This window comes from Ipomoea nil, unplaced genomic scaffold, assembly GCF_001879475.1.
Source record: "Ipomoea nil cultivar Tokyo-kokei standard unplaced genomic scaffold, Asagao_1.1 scaffold2701, whole genome shotgun sequence".
In the NCBI taxonomy this organism is placed as follows: Eukaryota; Viridiplantae; Streptophyta; class Magnoliopsida; order Solanales; family Convolvulaceae; genus Ipomoea; species Ipomoea nil.
In genome coordinates, this window is record NW_017619129.1 from 960,895 (window position 1) to 984,410 (window position 23,516).

Consider the following 23,516-nt stretch of genomic DNA (forward strand, 5'->3'; position numbering starts at 1 on the left):
CTTAAGAATTAAATAATAAAACACATTAAAATCAAAGGCTTTGTAAATCAGAAGTGTGCTCTTGAATATTAATCTCAAAGTTGGCAGACTTCTTCTTTCGAACAGCTTCTTTAAATAGCCAATGTTTAGCTTCATTTGTGATCCTCAAAAGTAGCATCTTTACTTGTAAGAATAAATCACTGCCTTTCCTTGTTAGAATAAACCACTGCCACACTTTTTATTTCTTTAACATCTTCATACGCTGACTTCATACTCCAAGGCACAACATCCACATATTTATATCACATGGTCCAAAAATATAATTAACTTTAACAACTCTAATTAATTAAAAACAATAAAATTATTTACTAAATAAAATAGCCAATAACTTAATGTGTAAATTATTTTACACTTACAATCTCCCCCTTTGGCATTTTATTTGGGAAAACTTGAGTATCAAATACTTTGGGCAAGAATCAATTTAATTTTATTTATAGCCCTAGTATAGGTACTTAACAAGACACAAAAAATATAAAACCAAAAAATAACAAATTAAGTTCTTTTTGGACCATTTGTGAATAAAGTACCTGATTGGAATTCTTCAAGTCTTGGATCACACACAGAAGCATTGAATTCCTAGCATACCACATCATATAATAACTTGTTCATGTGAGAGTAGCATAACCCGAAACATCCATTCAACTTGTTTAGATGCCCCAAACAAAACTACTACTCCCCCTAACACATATAGTTCTATTATTTTCATAATGAAATCCAAAAAACAACCAAACAAATGTAACCACTGCCAAACTACCAAATATTTCACCATAGTCCTTACCAAAAATTCCATACTGATCCAATATGTCCAAAAGATACCATAATAATCCAAAAGATTCCAAAATCTCCAAAAGTTACCATAATACTCCGTAATACTCCCCCTTACTCCAAAACTCCCCCTTTTTGCCAAATAAATGACAAAGGAAGGTGAACATCATAATAGTGGATTAGATTTACCGTGCAGACGGGGTGCCCGAAACTGAGCCGTTATCAGCATCATCAGTATCAGATATCATACACCAAGAAGACAATCCAAGAAGAATCCAATACTCTCAGAAATTGGACCGCAAATAAAGCCTTATAAGCAATCCCATCCAAAATATTCTTCAGAAATAATCTCATCAAGTAGATAATCCAAGAAGAATCCAAATAAGGTGATGATTATAAAAAGAGACCCCAGAGATTATGATAAGCCAAATAAAACGATAACCCAACGAGATAATCCAAAACTGATAGAGTCTAGTAAGAAAATCCATATATACCCAAGAAATCCAATATAACGGAAAATACCCAAGAAAATTGTTCATAAGAGATTAAGAAGAACTCCCCCTCAAAATGTACATCGTGATTGTTTCCTTTGCCAAGAATTTCACATTAGCTTGAAGCTATAATTGGGACTCCATAATAAGTTATTTGCTTTGTTTGAACCTGCAGAAGATTTAAAAAAAAAACGAGAGCCCTAGAGCCATGCACACGCAACTTGCAAACAACTCAGCAAAACATAAAAAAAATTCAGGAATTTTCAATTCTCAATTCGAGTCAAACAAATTATCAAATAAAACAGTAAGCACATTCATGTAAAGCAAGCCAAAGATTCAAAATAAATCAAATTCAGACACAGACACATATGAACCAAATTTAGGCACAGATTCAGACCAGATATCACGGAAAACACACAAATAAACAATTGAAGCACAGATAGCGCAGGAAACACATGAATAAACACAAATACGGTCATGACCGGACTAAACACATAACACAGAGTAACACAGGAGAATATAAATATTAAACAAATTGCATCAAATTTTAATTCAAATAACCATAGAGAATTCAAAGATTCAACACAAGGAACGCCAATAAAATAACCTAAGCAAAAAGAGGCTTATCAGTTCAAAAGCACTCAAAACAACGCAAGTAGAACATTTAGGAAACACATAGAAAACAGTCAAGAACACAACACAAAGAATCAATCCGCAATTTAGAGTAGTAGGCAACGAAAAGGACTAATTGCGAGAAAATTAAAAAAATGGGAATAGAGGGCAAACCAACCATAGAGAGACACACTCCAAATAAAAAAAAATAAGAGACATATATGCAATATGAGAGCATGCAGGAACAGCACCAATAATTCAAAAGATAACTTTCTTGATCTTGAAACAGATCCTATCACAGATGCAAAATATTACACAGGTAAGGATGAAGAATAGTCAAGATTTGATGAAGGCAAGTATATTGAAGTAGAAGGCACCAATTTAGGTAACAAAACACATACAAAACTCAGCTTTTGACATAAGAATATTTGCAGGTATTTCACAAGACATATTAGACAAAGACACCAAAAAAAAAAAAAAAAATCAAGAAATTAACGAAAGGAATTGAAGAGTAATGAACCTGTAATTCTTAATTGCAACCCTTAATTGCAAATTTGTCAGTTTTCATTTTGAGATGCCTTAGAAAATTCCTGAGCTATAGCTTAGATGTCCCAGCTTTTTGATGCCATAACTCAACTTCATCAACACTAGACCTGCAGGAAAACAACATTGTTGGTCAGAATGTAGCAATTGTCAGTTGACCTCTTACCTTCCATAACGCATTGATTTGTGTCGTCCAGGACACTGCATGTATTTTTGGTGAAGGACACGTTCCAATTTTGTTCGCAGAGTTAGCTTATACTTATGAGATTTTCACGAAGACCATTCACAAGCAGTACTTTTTCTAACTTGGGTAGGCCAGTCACATTTAGAGTGCCTACGCCGGTGACTTGACCTTTAACACCGTCACCAAAAGTGACTTCACCTTTGCTAGCCTTCACGTTTCTTAGAAATTTGACATTTCCTGTCATGTGACTAGAACACCCATTATCGAAATACCACTGCTCTTCTCGTCCTGCACTTTTAGATTGAAAAGAAATAAATGAAATATAGTCAGTCTTTTTAACCCAAATCTGTTTTGTAAATGGTTGAATGTTCTTGTGCCTGAACTTCTCGATTCTTTGATCCTTGTAAAAGTAGTAGCATTCAGGTCTGGTATGACCACGCAACCTGCAATAGTGGCAAACAGGGTTATATAGTTTATAATGGAGCTTATCTGCGCTTACTTTACCATAGGAGCGTTTCATTGTGCTGGATTCTGGGATGTCCTCTGGATCAGGCCCAGATGCTTTGACAAATATTGTCTTATCTTTGGAGTTACTTCCAGTGAAGCCCAAACCAAATTTTTCAGAAGTTTTCCTGCCGGAATCAAGAATCTTATCGAGTGTTGAAGTGGTATCCATCATTTGGATTTGTCGTTTGTAGGTGCTGAGCTCCTGTTTCAAATTCTGAACTTCTTGTTGGAGTTTTGCTTCTCGGTCAGCTGCTTCCTTAAGAAGTACATTTCTGGTTTGTACTTCGTTTTGAAGTCTTTCCTCTCGACCTGCTGCTTCTTTAAGCAAAACATTCCTATCAGCTACTTGATTTTGATATACTTTATTTGCATTTGTTACAATCTCTATTTCACTAGCTAGCTTGCAGTTCATTTTTCTTAAAGCTTCCCATTTGGGATACAACTTATTAAATTCAGCTTCAAAAGATAAAGCATTTTGTTCCACATCTTCTGCAGAGACATAATCACCACCTTCTGAGTCTTCAACAGGTTCTGAACTGTCAGTAAATCGTGCCGTAAATGCAACAAAATTACCCGAAATTTCCTCGACATCTAACCCAGTTGGTTCAACGTCGGGTTCGTCATCGCTCCAGGTAATGGCTGACATAGACTTTTTGCGTCGAAGATAGGTGGCGCACTCAACTTATACATGTCCAAATCCCTCGCATTCATAACACTTGATGCCTTTGTTGTTGGACCTTTCTTTGGACTGTCCTGGACGTGAGACAGACTGTTTGGCGTTTGGCGCCCCTGTCCTAGGTGCAGTCTTGAATGACGTTGCTCCCTTTTGTGAATTTTTGTTGTGTGTGTTTTTGGATACCTGTTTCAAAATTTTGGAAAACTGTTTAGTTAAGAACGCAACTGTATCATCACTAGTTTCATCTGTATCGGATACTACATTATTTTTTTCAGCGGTAAACGCAATATTTTTTTGTTTTTTTGTATGATCAGTTAAAATCTCCATTTCATATGTTTTAATATTTCCCATTAGCTGAGTAACAGATTTTTTCTCCCAGCCATCATGCTCTTGGATGGCTATGACTTTCATTCGGAACCTGGGCGGTAAAGATCTCAGTATCTTTTTGACGAGTTTCTCTTGCGAGAATGGTTCACCAAGGACCATTGCGCGATTTGCCAGTTCCTGTATGCGAGTATGAAAGTCGATGACTGTTTCATCCTCATTCATGCGCAGTTCTTCGAATTCTGACTGAACCAGTTGCAGCTTCGACTGTTTTACAGAGGTAGTTCCTTCGTATGTTGACTCAAGAGCCTCCCAAGCACCTTTAGCTGAAGGAATACCTGCAACAATTGAAAATTGGCTTTCATGCATAAGAGAATAAATTGTGTCTAAAGCCTTATCATTGTTTCCTGCATTGGTTATCTCTGTTTGAGTCCACTCAGTCTCTGGCTTAGTGACTTCTGTTCCATCAGTGCTGGAACTGGGTTTAGTGGGATGTGTCCAACCTGACACCACAGACCGCCATACGGCTTCACCTTTAGCTTTTAGATGCGTACGGGTGCGAGCCTTCCAATATTCGTAGTTGTCGCCGGTCAACTAGGGAAGGACTTTAGTTCGCTCCATTCTGTAACACTTAACACCCCGTGAGATCAAACAAATAAGTAATAAACAGATAAATAATAAAAGCCACTGAAGATATGAATTCAAGAGGCACGAAATCGCCAGATCGATAGACTAATAAATTAAGTCTACAGGCTTTGATACCAAATGAAATTGCACCGTGACACTTGAAAAATAAAAGCAATGTATTTTTACTTGTTAATTAGGTTATGCAGTAGTTACGTTCATTAATTAAACTTGTTTAAGCAAAAGTAAATAATGAAAGCTAAAAGCATAAAGAATGTAAAAAACACAAAGGAATGTTCACCAATCCAGGTCTGCCCAATCCACTATAGATGTTCACCAAAAGGAGTATTACAAGAGGTAAATACAGATGGCCTCCAACCTTTACCACTACCACTCTTTCTAACACCTATCCAGGATTGACACACGAATACCCGAACAATCTTCACAAGATGCTTCAGCAGTACCACGTACTGATCATGTAGTACATATTAAATATTTTTAAGAATTAAATAATAAAACACATTAAAATCAAAGGCTTTGTAAATCAGAAGTGTGCTCTTGAATATTAATCTCAAAGTTGGCAGACTTCTTCTTTTGAACAGCTTCTTTAAATAGCCAATGTTTAGCTTCATTTGTGATCCTCAAAAGTAGCATCTTTACTTGTAAGAATAAATCACTGCCTTTCCTTGTTAGAATAAACCACTGCCACACTTTTTATTTCTTTAACATCTTCATACGCTGACTTCATACTCCAAGGCACAACATCCACATATTTATATCACATGGTCCAAAAATATAATTAACTTTAACAACTCTAATTAATTAAAAACAATAAAATTATTTACTAAATAAAATAGCCAATAACTTAATGTGTAAATTATTTTACACTTACAGTCACAAAATCTCTCAAGTAGTTAATATGGTTGGCTTTATTAATTATATATTTTTTAAATTTTTTCATGGTATTAATAAAATACTTGGTAAATAAATATATAGCATTATTTTGTATTATAACTTTGATATTTAATTAGAAAAATAGTGCACAAAAAAAGATAATAGACAATGTAGTGAATATAATCAATTGATAAATTTGAATGTAAAAATTTTTACATTTGAGAAAAATAAAGACAATATAACTAATGAAAATATTTCTCTTAATTAATTTATTGATAATGAATAATTTTTTTTCACTGAATTAAGACATTGTAAGGAAATGTAGCGAATATAATCAATTAATAAATTTGAATATAAAGAATTTTTATATTGTAAAAAAATAAAGACAATATAACAAAAACAATTATTTCTCTTATTTAATTTATTGATAATGAATAATTTTTTTTTTGAATAAAGGCATTGTGGACACATAATTCTAAATTAAAGAAATGCATATCTATAATTTTTTGTTATAGCTACTAAATTATTATTTATATAATTTAATAAGAGTAAAATAGAGTACTAATTATGCCAACTTTGATTGGGATGAGGTTCGAACCTAAGACCTTTTTTTTTTTTATTGAAATCAATGAGTAAGTTAACGGTGAACTAACGGCAATTCTTAAAATTTTAACGGAATTAGTAACGATGTGTGGGTATTTTAAGAAATTTTAGTGTAAAATTTAAATCTTATCAATCTTTTAATCAATCTGAGCCATTCATTTGATTAAAATCTGTGACCGCCATTTTTTCTACCCATTATAGGCCTAACTCTCTTGGGCTCTTATTAGTATAGTAGATAAAGATTTGAACGGGAATGGGCTAGTCCAATTAAATTTCTAATTGGGTTGGGCTACGCCAAATAGTATATTAAAAAAACAAGGCAAATTATGTTGTGCATCCGTATGCACCATGCATGGTGCATACGTGCATACGGATGCAAAAACGACGTCGTTTTGCATCAAAACATGCGTCCTACTTTTAAAAAAAAAAAAAAAATCAGCTTCGATTCTCAGCAACAACATTATGTTATTCATTTTTTAGTTCATTCATTCTGGATTTTTAATTATGAAATTTTGGATGTATAGTTATGCAATTCTTGATGTATAGTTATGCAATTCTGGATGTGTAGTTATGAAGTTATGGATGTGTAGTTATGCAATTCTGGACTTATAGTTATGAAGTTATGGATGTGTAGTTATGCAATTCTGGACTTATAGTTATGAAGTTATGAATGTGTAGTTATTTAATTCTGGGTTTATAGTTATGAAATTATGGATGTGTAGTTATGTAATTATGGATGTATAGTTATGAAATTATGGATGTGATGAAATTATGGATGTGTAGTTATGCAATTATGAATTTTTCTTTTTTTAAGTTAGACGTCAAAACAACGTCGTTTTTGCATTAGGATGCACCATGCATGCATACGGATGCACAGCATAACGATCCAAAATAACAGAGCCTAACTTGGCCCACAACCCAAAAAATTATATTTTAAGTTTTTACTTATCAACATTGTTGCAAAAATTACGCATAGGCACCGATTAATCGGTGCTTAGGCGCTAAGCGCTGGGCCACAACCCAAAAAATTAGATTTTAAGTTTTTACTTATCAACATTGTTGCAAAAATTACACATAGGCACCGATTAATCGGTGCCTAGGCGCTAGGCGCTGGATGGCTGCCTAGAATTTCAGCGTAATTAGTATTCTAGGCGACCTAGGCAATCGATTAGCTATTGTTCCATTTTTTAAATTGATTATTTTGCTCAAAACAACGTCATTTTAAGCGAAATAACCTAAATCGTTTAAACCGATCACAAACCTTAAAAAATGTAAAAATTAAAATTAAAAATTAAAATCAACTACTCTAATATTGATACTTTGTAATTGTGACTTTGTGGAACTCTGTTTTGATTCTTTAAATGTTTATACAATTACAATTCTATATGTTTTTTTAGGTTAATATTTAATATTAATGCTCCCCATACATGCAAAAATTACATGAGTGTATATGGTTTTTCAAAGATGTAGAAACGTCCTGTGCTGGGATAGACCAGAAGAGAGGTGGATTGCGGTGAACTTCGATGGTCTGCAACACGCAAAGGAAAGCTGCTAGCTGTGGGGGGCTTCTTAGGGATGATCATGGCATTTGGATTGCAGGGCTTCAAAGAAACCTTGGAGAATGCAGCGCGAATAAAGCGGAAGCCTGGGCAATTCTCCTAGGACTCAAAGTGGCTTGGCAACTTGGTTTCACTAAGATCATCATTCTCAGCGACTTTGCTAATGTTATCGCTGAGTGGAGGACCCTTCTTACGATACTAGCTGTGGTGGTTCTTTGAACAATATTATTGCAGAGTGCAAAAGATGGAAGAGGAGGAACTGGAGCGTCAACTATCGCCACGTCTTAAGGGAACAAAACCAAGCTGCCGACTGGCTTGCGAAGAACCAAGGTTCGGGGGTATAACCTTGTTTTGTTGTCTTCCTGCCCTCCCGGCTTTCTTGAGCATTTGTTCTAGAAAGATGCTAGGGGGTGCCTTTTGTTCATGGGGATTAATCCTTTTTGTTTTGTTTTGTTTTGTTTTTTAATTTTTTCAGGGCTTTGCCCTTCCTTTTTCCTCAAAAAGATGTAGAACCTTTGTATTATTCTGTTACCAAGAAGAAAAAAAAAAGAAAATTTTAAGTGGTTAACAACATCTTTTTTAATGTCATTTAAACATATTTATTGACGTAGGACAAAAAATGGTTATGTTACAATAATGCTAGGACCAACGGAAATGTTTAAAAAAAATGATTACAAATTGAATGACACCAAGGTTGGACTCCCATATGGGAGGTCGTGGGTTCGAGCCTCAGTGAATGCGACATTAACTCTTTGTGCTTCATTAGGTTGAGAAAATAGTTTATGAACAAATACTACATTGTAATAGAGTCAGTAACATTCAAAAAAATAAAAATGGAATGACACATTAATATAGGACCAAAAAAGGAAATAGGACCAAAAAAGGAAAAGGAATTAACACTTAGACTGAATATAAAACGCCCATGTATTTAACGCCATTTAAAAGATTTTGTTGATAGAGGATAAAAATGGTCATGCCACAATAATATTATGACCAAAAGAATGTTTTGAAAAAGAACTAAAAATGAGCTAATACTTAAAATTTAGGACCTTGTGTTGATAGAAGATAAAAAATAATCATGCCACAATAATACTATGATCAAAGGGAATGTTTTGAAAAAAGAGTTGATACTTAAAATCTAGGACAAAAAAATGAAATTAACTTAAAAATGAGTGAGTTTTGTAGGGGCATCTAACATTGTTTTAGAAAAATTATGAAGTAAAATAAGAGTTACATGTGTGATTTTATTAATAAAAAAAAATTAATAAAAACTATACTACTCCGTATTTTATAAGGAACAAATACCAAATTTAGTCCCATAAGTATTAACAAAATAACAATTTTGGTCAATATGTTTAATTCCTATCTATTTCCTATCAATATCATCTTTGACCGTTGGACTTCTGCCTGTTGAATTTCTGCCCGTTGGATTCCTCTTGAGTGTTTCCGGGTGAGGTGTTTGTTGGTGGTCCGAGTCGGGTGCTTGACCCATTACTCTGTCACCAGCCCCCTACTCCCGAGTCTGCAGATGTGCATGAGCTGGTTTGGGAGTAAAATTGCATCAAGATCCTCCTTTTTTTTTTCTTAACCGAAGCCACTGAGGCGCGATCTCGGCTCGGGATTCGGCCAGTTTTGGCCGAGGCGGACCTCGGCCGATTTTGGTCGAGGCGGACTCGACCAGTTTGGATGAGGCGGACCTTGGCCAATTTTGGCCGAGGTGGACCTCGGCCAGTTTTGACCGAGGCGGAGCTCGGCCGATTTTGGCCGAGGCGGACTCGACAATTTTTTATTTTTTTAAATTTTTTTTGTCTCTGTGTGTGTTTGTAGCTTACTTCGACCGACTGTAGGCTCGGTTAAAGGTCAGCTCTTCCGTAGAGTAGTGAGCGAGATTAGACCTCGTACTATTCCTTAGGGAATAGCGTTTTCGTAACCAAACTTTGAGTTTGACCAAGAAACGCCCTTCCGTCGGGTAGATAGCTGGACCGAATCCAGTGTCGGCCCTTAGGGAGTTGAGTGCGGTAATTACCAATTTTTTCTCAGTTTTTCTTTGCATTCTTTCGACTAAGGCTGACTCATCAGGGTGCCGGCGTGGGGCCGTCTGATCAAAGTGTCGGTGCGCGGCCGGCTCATCCAAGTGCCGGCGCGCGACCGTCTCACCAAAGTGCCACCGCGCAGCTGGCTCATCAAAGTGGCGCCGCGCGGCCGGCAATTTGGCCGGATCATCAAAGTGCCGACGCGCTCCCGGCTCATCCGATTCGCCCATTTTCTCAGTGAGTGATTTCTGTGCTACTCTACTTTCGTGTCGGATAGGCCTCTGGTGGACGACGCCTCGGCCCGTGATCCCAACCTTTGATGCGTGGGCGCCCTCTGTCCCAATCGTTCCAGGGCAGATTGGGACGGGCCTGGTCGCCGTCTGACCGGTCTACTTCTTTGGGCGCCCTCCTCTGGACCCCTTATCCTGGTGTGACGTCATGCGTCCCTCGCCGCGCGGGTTGTGTCCTGTTGTTGTTGGATTTCTATCCTTTGTGGGGATTCCACCTCTACTCTTTGGGCCCGCGGTAGGGGCACTTGGCCTTGCAATCCCGCCACTACCTGAGTTAGTGCGGTCGCCGCCTGCTGGATGGCTTCGGCGGTTGCCTAGTGGTTCATGATTTGGACAGATGCCCCTGCCCTTCCATTGTTGAGTTGCTCTCAAAGGTCCCCAGCTCTTCCGCTATTGAGTTGTTCTCTGAGGTTTCCTCCGCGGTTACTATTGAGTTGGTCTCGAAGATCAGTTGAGGCGTTGCCATTGTTCAAGTTGCGAGAACCGTGGGAGTTGCTAGATCCTGAGCGTGCCATTGCTGCCAGCTTGTTGATGAGAGAGCAAGTGTGTAGTCACCTGCTTGACCTCGGGCTCTCAATGAAAGCACCAATGACGATAAGTATGTAACCGGAAATATAATATAAGAATAACGAATCGTATTGCCTCAGTATTTCAGTACAGAATATTCAGCGTGTGTTTGCTCAGCAATGGACCTTCTACTTATACTAAGTTCCCAACCGTAAGTAACAGTAGTATGATGAGGAGCCGAGCAATTATTTCTCTGTGTTGAATGAGCGTAGTAAATGGTCTGTAATAACCATCTTTGTCTGTTGGGCTCCTGCCCGTTAGATTTCTGCCTGTTGAATTCCTCTTAAATGTTTCCGGGTCAAGTGTTTATTGGTGGTTCGAGTCGGGTGCTTGACCAATTACTATGTCAAACAATCATAAACAATGCTATAGTAAAAAGTATAAAATAAAGTGTACAATTAATTAAAAAGAAATGTAAATACTAAATACAGAGTAACATTGTGAGGGAAAGAGACTTATATTTTTTTTTTCAATTGTGTTTAGTGTTTTCAGATCAACCCACAAATGTGGGGGCAGAAGAGGAAAGCGAGTGTGCAAAATCCTCAGAATTAGGTTGAAAGAGTGCGCATCCTTAAATGCTCCCATTTCCAGAATTGAATTGACTTGAATTTACAGTTGTTGTATTTATATGGTAATGAGATGTCAGAAAACGAAGATTTTAACGACACCGAAGCAGAAGCGGAGCTCAGCGATGAGCAGAAGGTGGAGATTGCCAAATGGTTCCTCCTTAACTCCCCCGCCGGCGAAATTCAATACGTTGCCAAAGGTAACGACTTCCTTCTCTCTGTTAATTTCTACTTCTTTTCAATTTTAGAAATTTAATTGCGTTTTTAGTTTTGATTTTTTTAAAGTTTCTTGAGTTTCAGATATTCGAGCAGTGTTGAACGATGAGAATGTGTATACGATGGCGGCTGAAGAGGCATTTCCCTTGTACAACAAGTCGCACTTGATTTGCCTCCAATTGCCCAACCGAGCTGGAGATGTTAGTCCCTTTTTCCCTCGCTTTTCGTTTTTTTTTTTTTTTTTTTTTTCTTTTTTGATTTCTGAAATGTTGTTCTTCTGACTGTCATTTTAGGTACTGTGAACTGTTGGATTTCAGTTTTTGTACTTTTGATTTGTATGCACAATCTTGTTTACCCAATGATCAATCCACAAGGCTAGGAATCAAGGGGTTCAAAAGATAATGTTGAAATTATTGCTTAAGTAAATCACCAGCATATGAATGTATGTCTTAATTTTTATCACAAGTTCAATTTCATTTCACATTTCAAATATGAACTTAGTTATTAATTAATCATAATTTAAAATAGTTCTTTTTTTCTTTCCATTTTTGGTCCCTAATGGTTTCGGTTATAGTGGTCTTTGTCCATTCTTCAATCTCCACTTTGCCCATTCTTGGACTGGACTACATTAGCAGTTAACTAAGTTAGTGATGGAGTTACAATTATGAGAATACTTTGTAAACAATGAAAGTGTTGACTAGGCAATTACAAACTTGAGAGGCAAGATTGTCAAAATCGGACATTAGGGACCAAAAATGGTAAAACCCATTTAACACTTACATTGTACTCAACCATAGCTACTCCTTCCCTTCCCATAGCTACTGCTTTGATTACTACTTCGTTATGGATCATTCTACCCAAAATGGCAAAATCTAAAGTTGGGGCAGAAGAACATTTTGTACTTGATGACCTGCAGTCTGTAATGGACTTCTAGAACTTTTACTAATAAGATGGAAGTATGAGGGTAAGAAAGAATGCTGTATGAACATTTTTCCTTATTGAATAACAACGGCTGAAAGGCATAATCAATAAGTTTATCGAAATTATAGATAAGCTGTGTTTTGTCTTTAATTTGGTATCTTTCAGGTCAGTCTTATTGAATCTTAAGTTGGATCACCTCCTCTGTTAACATAGATATAAAGCAGCCACAGATTGTTGCAATTTTATGTTGAATTCTCTTGACTGTCATGTGTGCAGGTGTTGATTACATCATTTGGAGAGATTAGTAAAAATGAGTATATTGATCCTAGGACTGCCAATGTTGCAATAGTTGACCATGTCAAACAAGTGAGTACTTTTTCTTCTCTTAAATTATCTTGGAATTTCAAATGTGAATGTATTTTGATCTGTTCTTGAAGTTTATTCTCAGTTTTGAAACTTATTTTTCAAGATCTGTTCTTGAAGTTTATTCTCAGTAATTGCATATGTTGCAAAGTCTTCACACTAAATTTTCGAAGGACAGCTTGCATGTGATAGAGTATGAATAAATTTCATGTTATTTAATTCTAAGCTTTTATTATTTTATGCATTGTTGTTGGGAGGCCAATTGGTCATGTGATGCAGATTGGGGTATGGGACATTTTCCAAAGTGGCTTCATGAGACATTTGGTACTTGTGATTTAAAATTACACTTTCTTTCATAAACTAATAAATAGGTTACGTGTTACCTTGTATTTTGATTACTTCATTTTTCCACTCTTCTGTGTATTACTTAATCTTGCCTTCCTTTGGGTGACGAAGGAAACCCACAGCCACTACCTGAGGGTGTGCACTGGGTAAACCTCGCGTTGTGACCCTAGCCGGCAAAGGACGACAAGGAGGTAAACCAACCTAGGTTGCCCATAGCTGATTGGCTTAAACCAAGAGGGCTAGGATTCAAAGTCATGACCTTGTGGTTACAAGTTTGTATCCTTAGCCATTTTTGTTGAGATTACCCCCAACCTTGACTTCCTTATTTTATGGCAGTGTGCTTTTGACTGCATGATAAGCTTTAGTTTCAGAATTATGGCCAAGAACGGTTCTGCATTGTTGTACTGCATGATCTTTTATGTACTGCAGTTTAGTGGATACATTATTTTAGCTGTAGTCTGTTGTAGTGCAGGACAGGGGAATATGGAATTATGCTTTATTGATCTAGTGATTTTATTATTATGCATCCCTCTACAGATTACTCAATGCATGATTATAGCTGTAATCTATTGTAACCCTGGACAGGTAAATTAATAGCATGCATGTGAATGTGGACACTGGGTTGAAATTTATAAATTGCTTATGTGGCCAATTCTTTAGAATGAACATGCTATCACAAAAATGTTATGGAACTGGTTGGTATATGGCTATATGCCCCTTTTGCACAATTGAAGATGCAAAAGTGAAGGGTGAAATGTATATTTGCCACATGGTCATTAATTAAAAATTGCCATAGTGGTGGATGTGGAGTGAGCATAGCTATTGTACCTTCAAGTAACAAGTTCATTATCAAACTTATGTCCCCTTAACTCAGAACATGCAATTTATGATTTCATCCTTTTCTCCTTCAATAATACTCATAAAGCATTGTTACCAACATGCATTACTGTTTTAATTACATCATGTGCTGTAACTTCTTCAGGTATGTAAAGAGGTTAGACCAGCAAGTGATGAGGAACTTCCATCAGCATATGTTGAAGATTATCGGTAATGCTGTGTAACTGTTTGATATCTACTACTACTGAATCATTGTAATTAAGTCACTTCCATTCATGAGGTTAAAATTTGCTTTGCATACTGTTCATCCAGAGGATATAGCATTAAGTACAGATAAATTAAAATGAGTTAAGCACACTATGCAGGCTGCTCTGCATGTATTATTATTTGAGTAGATGATGCACTAGTGGCACTTCTATACCCCATTGCTTCTTCACTTCTTGTTAATCAAACTGCAGTTTTCTTTTTCATTTGCCAAATTTCATCTGATTTCACTCTTTGTTTGGCAGATGTGCCTTGGAAGCAGAAGCAACGAAGTATGTCAGTGAAGCATATCCAAAAGGTGTCTGTGCAGTATACTGTACCAAAGGAAAGGACGTGGAAGAACAAGGATCTAACTTCGAGCTTGTTGTAGTGATTTCAGCTGCTAGACTCAGCCCTCAGAATTTTTGGTATGTCATAACTATCAAATCAAGTTCTACTAGTACTCTGCATTTTATCATCATTTCATCTTAATTTTTGTTTCTGCATTGTGGCCTGTTGTGACATTTCCAGACTATTTTCAATGTTTTGGTGATTTTTACAATTTTTATTCAACTTACTCTGTTGCTTCACAGTATTGCATGATGCAATCACAGTTGTATTTGAGTGTTTTGAATGCAATTCATTGGCATATATACTACTTTTCCAAACTAATTAGGGGATTTAAATATTTGATGGCCATTTTTTAGTAGCTATTGGTCTTAAGGTTTTAGGACTAGAGGACTTAGCTATATATAGTTAACACCATGGTATCCAGTTATTGTAATCAAGCTCCAAGTTATTATGATTTTATGAATGTAAAGTTTCAAACATTAATGTGCTGGAGACATACCACCTTCCTGGCAAATAGAAAAGATAATTTTTTTTCCTGAGTTTTTTTGGGTTGAAAATGTGAAAGCTTCTGACAAATAATCCTTATCTGTGCAACTTTATTATAGAAATGAAGTTCTTCAGCTAGATTGTCCTTTCCCTCTCCTTATTTGAAACATGAGGCTCCTATCCCTAAAATCATACTAGTGTTTCCTTGTCAATACTTTGGATTTATTACCTTTAATAGCTAATTGATTTCTTCTACATTCCACGATCCATTTCATCGGCTCCCTCTTAAGATGCATTTTGAATATCAATTGCACTAAATTTCCTGAGTAATTGATGTTTCTTTGAAGTTCCCTTAGCTGACTAATAATCAATGTTGTAAAAATCAATGTTGTAAAACTCAGCCTAGGCGCCCTTAGGCCAAGTCAATTTTGCCACTAATTGCCATTCTATTTGGCTGTCCGACACTCCGACTAATCAGCTGCCTCGGCCAATTAGTCGGCCAACTAGTCAGACAGATGGCCTATTTGGCCTTTTTTTAAAAATTTAATCGGGGTTGTTTCAGTCAAAAACGACGTAGACGTAGTTTTGAGCAAAACAACCCTAAAATCGGGTAAAGAAAAAATGAAGAGCAGACAACCAGACTAAATTGAACAGAAGAACAACCCTTCAAACCTCAGCCTTTACCAGTTTCGCCGACCACTGCACAGCTCACAGTGACCCCTTGTCCCCATCGTTGGTCACAATCGTAGAAGCAGCTTCGCTCGCCATCGCAATCTGGCATCACCTGTCGATGATTGTTGGTGAGACTGAGATGCCACCAACAGCCGATCGTCGCAGCTTAGATGCCATTGTCGCAATTGCTGATGACGCTGAGGTGCGGACGCCTTCAACAGTTGGTGACAACACTGAGTCACCACTCTATGGACGCCATCAATAGCCAAACACCAGAGTCGAAGTCGCCGCCAGAGGTTTTCGACTTTTTGTTTTGGCTTTGACTCTTCCCCTTCTCCTTTTGATTTTTTATATTAAAACCCTAGTCACTTGGACTTTTACCTTACCATGTTTTGGGCCCTTGGTTTTATTTTACACTAGGTCTTTATCTTGCAACTTCCAATCTTTGATTCTATTTTCAAGTTGGAACTAGGCATCCGCCTAGGCAGTGCCTAGTTGGCACCTAGCCAGCCTAGGCGCTAGGTGTCCATAAACCGCCCAATGGGCGCCTAACACATTTTACAACCTTGCTAATAATTTCACTAGGTAGGCTCAGACGCTCAGTCTCGTCTCCTTCTTTACTGCAAGTTAATAAAAGAATACCAAAAAAAAAAAAAAAAAAAAAAAAAAAAAAAAAAAAAAAAACCAAAACAAAACAAAAGAAGAAAAGAGAGAAAAACAAGTGCTACATTTTTTACATGTTAATTGCCAATCTTATTGCATAATATGTTTGACTTGTTTCTTAGTAGAATCTGATGTCTTTTAGCCTATTCTGTAGCAATGGTAGTTGGCGATCAATATGGAGTGTTGAGTTTAAAGATGAGGTACAAATGGTGGAAGTGAGAGGGAGAATGCAGGTATGGTTTTTTTTTTTTTTTTTTTCCTTTTCCTGCATTAATAATATTTCGACAGTTTCACTTTTTCATATGACAAATTAGCATTCTAATAAACGGATAGAATTTGGTTTCTACTACCAGTACCCAAGTATCAAAACCAAAAAACATTATCGGCCCTATTTGGTAAATGGCTGTTAGCTGGTTGTAAAAAGGTGTTTGGTAAATTAGCTGTTATCTGATAGCAATTTGGTACAATATCTTTTCTCAAAAAACTAATTGAAAACGTTGCTTTGAGCAGCTTTTTGAATTTTAGTATTTTGGAGTTACAAAAAGCTGATTAACCAAACACATATATTGATTTTTTAACCAAGTCAAACAGTTAATAGTGGTCATTTAAGTCAAAATTGGCTGATAGGCCAACTATTTACCAATTAGGGCCGATGTTTGCTAACATTTCCTTATTCCTACTTTGCTTCAGGTTGGTGCGCACTACTTTGAAGAGGGAAATGTCCAGTTTGATGCAAAACATGAATGCAAGGATACAACATTAATTCAGGTAAATTCAAAGTAAATTGAAAGGAGAAAGACTGACACTGATCTTGCAGAAAACCTTTTGTGTTCCTCATCACAAACTAAAATTATTAAAATGCCAAAATAAAAATGAAATTTTGGCACTAGAGCAATTTGATTGGAAGATTAGAGATAGTAAGACTTATGAGAAACATAAAAGGATTAATTATGCATAGGATACATCTTTAGTTCAGATAAAGTCAGACTAAATTAAAAGAAGAAAAACTGACAGTGATCTTGTGGAAAACGTTTTTGCATTCCTCATCATGAACTAATATGATTAAAATGCCAAAATAAATACATTCCGTAGGAAAGTTTTGGCACTAGAGCAATTTGATTGGAAGATAGCCTGGGGTAAGAGAAACATAAAAGGACAACTTTTATGTATCTTTCAGGCTGTACTTATTAGATCATGTGCATTGTCTGATTTTAGTTGATTGAATTTAATTGACTTGATCTGTGCCACATTGTTAGTCCCCAGATGATAGTGCCATGTCCTTGGTCCACATTATTCGACAGCATGAAACTGAGTATCTGAATTCTCTTCAGGTTTGCACGCTTTACCTTCTTTCTCTTTCATTCGGCTTTCTTTTAGAGTATCTACTGACATTTTCCTAATTCCTTCACTGGCAGAAATCCTATTTGAATTTGTCAGATACTACTTTCAAGGTATTCCTCAAACTCATAACTTTTTCTCATCTATGTGGAATGGACACACAAGATGTCCTTTGGAAAAATGAGGAATGAAAATGCATAGTTTGGTCTAGAATTTGTTAACAAATTTCCTTCTAAAAATAAAAATATATGTATTTCTAATTATGAGCTTAACTTGTGTAACTATTCGTAAATATTGCAGGACCTCCGAAGGAAGCTTCCTGTGACTCGGACATTATTCCCGTGGCACAGCACTATGCAGTTCAACCTTGTGAAAGACATTACCAAAGAACTTGGACTCGGAAAATAGAAGCATTTGTGTCGTGTTTACGTAAATATTATTGGAACACAACAAGACTTTTTCTTAAATAGGGCAACTTCTCTTTCCCGAGTTTGCGAGTTTACATCCTTCTTCTTCCTTCATCTGGTGTATTTCTTCTAGAGACTTCCATTTTCTTTGTTCCTTGAATTGCTTCATGGATGTGGGTTGTCTTGTCTTGTGGAGATGAAAGTATTTCCTTTGAGTTGAACTATGATACATATATTGTTGAGAATTGTAAAGCATTAAAAGGATTGCCCTTATTTTCAGTGTGTTACACTATATTGATAGCTCATTGGTAGTCGAGTGTATTGCTGCAGGATGAGGAAGTGAAAAATCTGAATATTTTTTAAGGCTACATAATCGGAAAACTTTATGAAGGTAGCATTTCGTTCATTTTGGAAATATTGTCTTCCAAACTCTTCATTAGGAAACAATTTAAAGCAGTTTCTTAATTAATAGAAAGTTTTGGAAAAAGTTTTAGGTTGTTTTTTAATTAATTAAAAATTTATGAACTCGTTTTTTGTGTCGAAAATGCAATTTTGATCCAATTTTTTAAAAATATGACAAATAAAAAAATGAAAATGCGTATATGGTCCGTTTTTAAATCTTGGCCAAATTTAAAAAAAAAAAAAATTAAAGTGTTTACTAGGTCTCATAGAAGGCATGAGCATTTTCAATTTACCAATTTATCTTTAGATGAAACTTACCTTTAGAGTATCTATACTAATACTAGTCTTTTGGTGGTTTTTGTCATACCATGTAGGAAAGAGACTAAGGAGGAGAGAGGAATCAAAGAAATTAAAAAAAAAAAAAAAAAAAAAAAAACGTTGACAAGTGTTCAGAAAAATAAAATAAAATTAAACAGTGCATATTTACACGTCTAGCTGGCGCATCGCACAGCAGGTGCACGAAAGACGCACCTGCTATGTTATTCATTTCACTAGTAATTCACCCGCGCGTTGCAAGGGGAAAAAATTATGTTATTATAAATAAAAATAAAAAAATAGAAAAAATAAAAATATTTTAAATTGTTTAATATAATAATATTTTTGAGCTTCCATTGGTCAAGTATTTATTATTTTTATAGAATACAAAATTATAATTAAAATTTTGTATGGTTAATATAATCTCTAATTATGTACATAATTACATTGATTTGTTCTTAATTGTATTTCATTTATATTATAATTTTCACAATACGAATAATAACTAAGATAATTACATTTAGAAAACAAATTTTAAATTTTGTATGAGTCAATTTAAACTCTAATTGAACACATTTTTTTATATGATTATATAATATATTCTTTATGCACATGTTATTCCATAAACTCAAATGTCATTTTATAAGTCCAAGACCACTTTTTGTGGAGATAATTCAAATGTATTTTTTTTTCTTTTAAAAGTCCTAAGTTTAGACATCTAGAAAAACATTAAAGACCCATACGATATATACATTTATATATATTTAAATTTTTATTTATGGCTTAAATGATTTTTTTTTTTTATTCTGAAGTTCAATAATTGACCCACGGCCCGCAACATTTGCTTTCTTCATCCCTTCTCGCTTCTGCCATTTCTTTGAAGCATTTGAGAGGGAGAAAAATTATATGTAGAAGCTTGCATTAATTGCACTGTTTCAGATATCGAATAGGTTTTCATCGAAAATTTAATTAATATTGTAATTCCAAGAACCACCATAAATAACAAAAGCATATCAAATAGACTTTCATTGTAAAGCCAGAGATTTAATTAATATTGCATCGTTTCATATTTTATATTAATCGGGAATCAGAAACCTTAATCCTAATATCATAACATCTAATAACTCCATTAATTCAATAAATGTAATCCTTTGTTATGAGCGAGAAAAAAGTTAGCTATTTTATTTTTTAAATGTTGTGCTTTTTTTCTTTCTTTTTTTTTTTTTTTTTTTTTTTATAGTAAAAGATGTTGTGGCTATTTTATATTTATAGCTAGTAATAATAATAATGTTGGTAATTAATTGTAACATTAATTATTTCCCAACCATATAGCTTTATTATATGTAAGATTTGTCTGTTGAAAGCAAAAACAAGGGGCCCACAAAAATGCACTATTTGCATGAGTTTAAAACCACAAAAAACCTCCTTCCTGTTATAAATATTATACTTATTATGGACATTATTATATAGTATTGTAACGGTTATGTAATTATTTTCATTATTGCTTCCGTTACGTTACCTTGTATGTATATATATTCTTACAATAGAAAGAATGAAGGAGAGATATCCTCTTTTCTCCCTTATCTATTCTGGATATTCTTTCAACACGTTATCAGCGCTTTGCTCTAACCAAAATCCTCTCGCCTCTCTATAGGGAAAACACGTTCGGCCGAAACCTTCCAACGCATTTTTCGGTGCTGACGGTCTTCGAATCGACGATCGGCTCCGGCCATCTCCTTCGTCTCGTCGAGGAGATCATGGAGGTAGGTCAGCCGCCTCCCAACTCGCTGGAACAAGAGCTGGATTGGGTGCGCAATATTCTGACCGATTTGCGCCGCCGAGGCGTGAACTTGTCTCCATCGGTGATCCGCCGTCTTCAGGCCGGTGAGGGAGACTTGGAGCCGTCCGATGTTGTCTCTAACGTCCAACAACATCATCACCATCATCCATCAATCGATCGACAACCTTTTGCGACAACTTCAATTGTAATTCATCACTGCCTGAAAATTCTGACCGGCGCAGTTTGAAAATTAAATTCGTGAAAAATACTTCTTGAACTCCTTTTGGAATGAAATTTTTCCTAGAGAACCTAAACTTGTGTTATTTGATATCTATAAAAAGTTTTTGTTGAAAATATGCTGCTAGTTAATTTTCTGTCTGGTGTGGTTTTGGGAAAAATTTCGTGAAAAATACTTCTAGACCTTGGATTGGCATGAAATTTTTTATGTACGTTCTAGACTTACTAAACTACATATTTGCAAAATTTTGTGTCAAAATGTGTTACCGTTTCCCCCCAGAAAATTCAGCAATCCAGATAAAAATTTTGAAAATTTCTGCCGTTTTCAGCTTGTATATCTTGTTATTTTGTGATGTTTTCATGCTTGTATGAAACTATGAGATAAAATGAGAGCTTGCTTGGAAAAGTGCTGTTTTTGACTCCCCGAAATATGAATGAATGGGGCCGGCAGCGAACATGTGCTCATTATTCTTCGGCGAACAATACTTCTCTCATTTTATTTTCTAATTTATGAATTAATAAGAATATCTCTTGTCATGTCATGCCTTGTGTACCAAACATGATACTCTTTATTTAATGGATGTGCATGACTTAATTGAGATTTTGGTGTCCAAGACATAAGGGACAATTATATCACATATTGAATATACTTCTCTTTAACTGACAACATTTAGCATATAATATCTTGATTAGGCTCATATAATAGATTTTGTTATTTTTCTTGTTGGCAATTAATTATTTGCTATAGGTCATAGCTATTGAGATTTATCACACAATTTATAAGTGAGACAATAACATGAATTCTCAATATGGTTTTCATTGTTAGGTTGTACATGTCGTTGCTAAACCTTAGCTTGCATGTGATAACAATTAAAGGCCGTGACATGTTTACAGTGCTATTTTCTGCTATAGAAACTCTTTGACATGAGATTTGGGTATATGATATTTAAATTTATAGTACTTTTTTTTTTTGTATATATTTATGTGCCCAGAAGGTATATTAAGGAATTTAATTCTCTAAGTCACCATTGACAATGAATTCTTGACTAAAAATGGTCCACTTACCCCATCAATCCCCGAAGGATTGCTATGACATCACTATGAGTCAGTTTTTTTACCCAGGTCTAACTCACTGCATATCGCAATTATACCCTTTTTTCGCCTAGTACGTGGTTTCAACATAAACATTTCTCTATCTGTGTTACTATTTTAGTACGCAGTTTATTTTCATATATCACCACCATAGCGTACCTCTAAAGGGCTATCACAGAAAACTCCGTCTGTTGTTTAAATACCAAGAGCCCATGATAGGAGATCAATGCATATAATTAGGTACAATGACTGCATACTTTATGAAGATCAGTTCACGACATTAGGGGAAGATATGAGCCCAAATTTAATAGAATGCCAGAATTTTCATGGTGTAATTTTGCATTTCCCCAGATTAAGATGATTATTAGATATAAGCAACTGATATATTGAACTGACTGATGCGAAGACGTGAATTGTCAGTCAGATCGATAGATTGACAATTAGTTTGTCGAGGAAAAACTAAAGCAGATAATAAGAACACACATACGATGTTTACCCAGTTTGATACAGTGTGTATCTACATCTGGGGGGGGACGATCACCGAGCCGTCCAATCCACTAACTCATAATCCAATGTACAAAGGTAGAGAAACAAGAATCTCACCCAAGTGCCACACACAAGGTACGTACCCAGTCTACAAAGGTTTAGTGGATTGTTGAAGACGGAGAGTCACGCATGCAGAAGTCCAACGAAATCCCTTCGGTTGGAGAGCTAACTCTGATGCAGTCCGCTTCAATGACGCAGTCCCACGTTGTTCCCACAACTAAGTGATCTTCGCGTCCTTTCGTTTAAGCAACGATAGTTCTTCTCAAGTTCTTCATCATAATCACCAAGAACATATATTCTTGAGAAGAGGCATAATCAAAGATGTGATCTTCTGTAGCAAGAAATGCCTTTTTTGTCTTACTAAACGTAACCCTAATTCATGATCGAATGAGGGTACTTATACTTCCTTAGAAAAGCCACTCTCCAAAAATATCTTTGATTGTAGATGGTAGGACGATTTGTGAAGAATGCAATCTTAGAGATTCAGTCCATACCTTCCAAAACAGATCCACTGATTTTCTTTCCAAAAGTCTTCAAACCGCGTTTAGTGTTTTTGGAAACTTCTTCCTTTATCAGATCTTCAGTGTCAGTGCGTCTGTTGATGTCTCTGATCGATCAGTCTTTTGTAGAACAAACAGACACCAAGCTAAACCCTATCTTAGTTTGCCATAATAATATTGCCAATCATATGTTGGGGTTTTATGGAGAAAACAAAACACTAACAAACTCCCCCTTTGGCTATTATTTGGCAAAACAACTCGACTAAGATACACCAAAAATTATGGAGAAAGAAGGGAAGATAAAAATCGCATAAAGAGCAAAGTCTGAAATACAAATACAACCCTTAAGTAATAGCAACACACATGTCGTGCTGATCAAAAAATAAAAAATAGCATTTTTCGCAGATCGTGAGGCCATCACAAACACACGCCCAGACAAGACCAGAAGGTACAGAAACAAAAACAAAAAACTCCCCCTGAGTTTAATAACTCCCCCTTTTTTGCCAAAGATAGACAAAGAACCAT

At 35.8% G+C, this 23,516-nt stretch overlaps 1 protein-coding gene across 2 annotated transcripts; it reads left to right on the forward strand.

Annotated features, from left to right (window-relative positions):
• The first annotated feature begins 11,169 nt into the window (after positions 1 to 11,169).
• LOC109155426 (F-actin-capping protein subunit alpha) lies at positions 11,170 to 18,398 on the forward strand. 2 transcript variants are annotated; one of them, XM_019303131.1, is made up of 10 exons: positions 11,170 to 11,477; positions 11,578 to 11,693; positions 12,691 to 12,780; positions 14,105 to 14,169; positions 14,469 to 14,630; positions 16,529 to 16,607; positions 17,065 to 17,142; positions 17,631 to 17,705; positions 17,790 to 17,825; positions 18,013 to 18,398. In XM_019303131.1, the coding sequence occupies exons 1-10, from the start codon at positions 11,351 to 11,353 to the stop codon at positions 18,118 to 18,120; spliced, it is 936 nt and encodes a 311-aa protein (XP_019158676.1). In that variant the 5' UTR covers positions 11,170 to 11,350; the 3' UTR covers positions 18,121 to 18,398. The 2 variants fall into 2 exon arrangements, with proteins under 2 accessions (XP_019158676.1, XP_019158677.1); XM_019303132.1 differs by having other exon boundaries at positions 11,395 to 11,477; positions 11,563 to 11,693.
• Positions 18,399 to 23,516: the final 5,118 nt, after the last annotated feature.

Excerpts from the sequence above, each read along its gene's own strand:
- LOC109155426 (XM_019303131.1), top strand. The coding sequence starts at position 11,351 with ATGTCAGAAAACGAAGATTTTAACGACACCGAAGCAGAAGCGGAGCTC. Across the intron at positions 14,631-16,528 it reads CTCAGCCCTCAGAATTTTTG|CAATGGTAGTTGGCGATCAA; the intron begins GTATGTCATAAC and ends CCTATTCTGTAG. Across the intron at positions 17,143-17,630 it reads AGGATACAACATTAATTCAG|TCCCCAGATGATAGTGCCAT; the intron begins GTAAATTCAAAG and ends CCACATTGTTAG.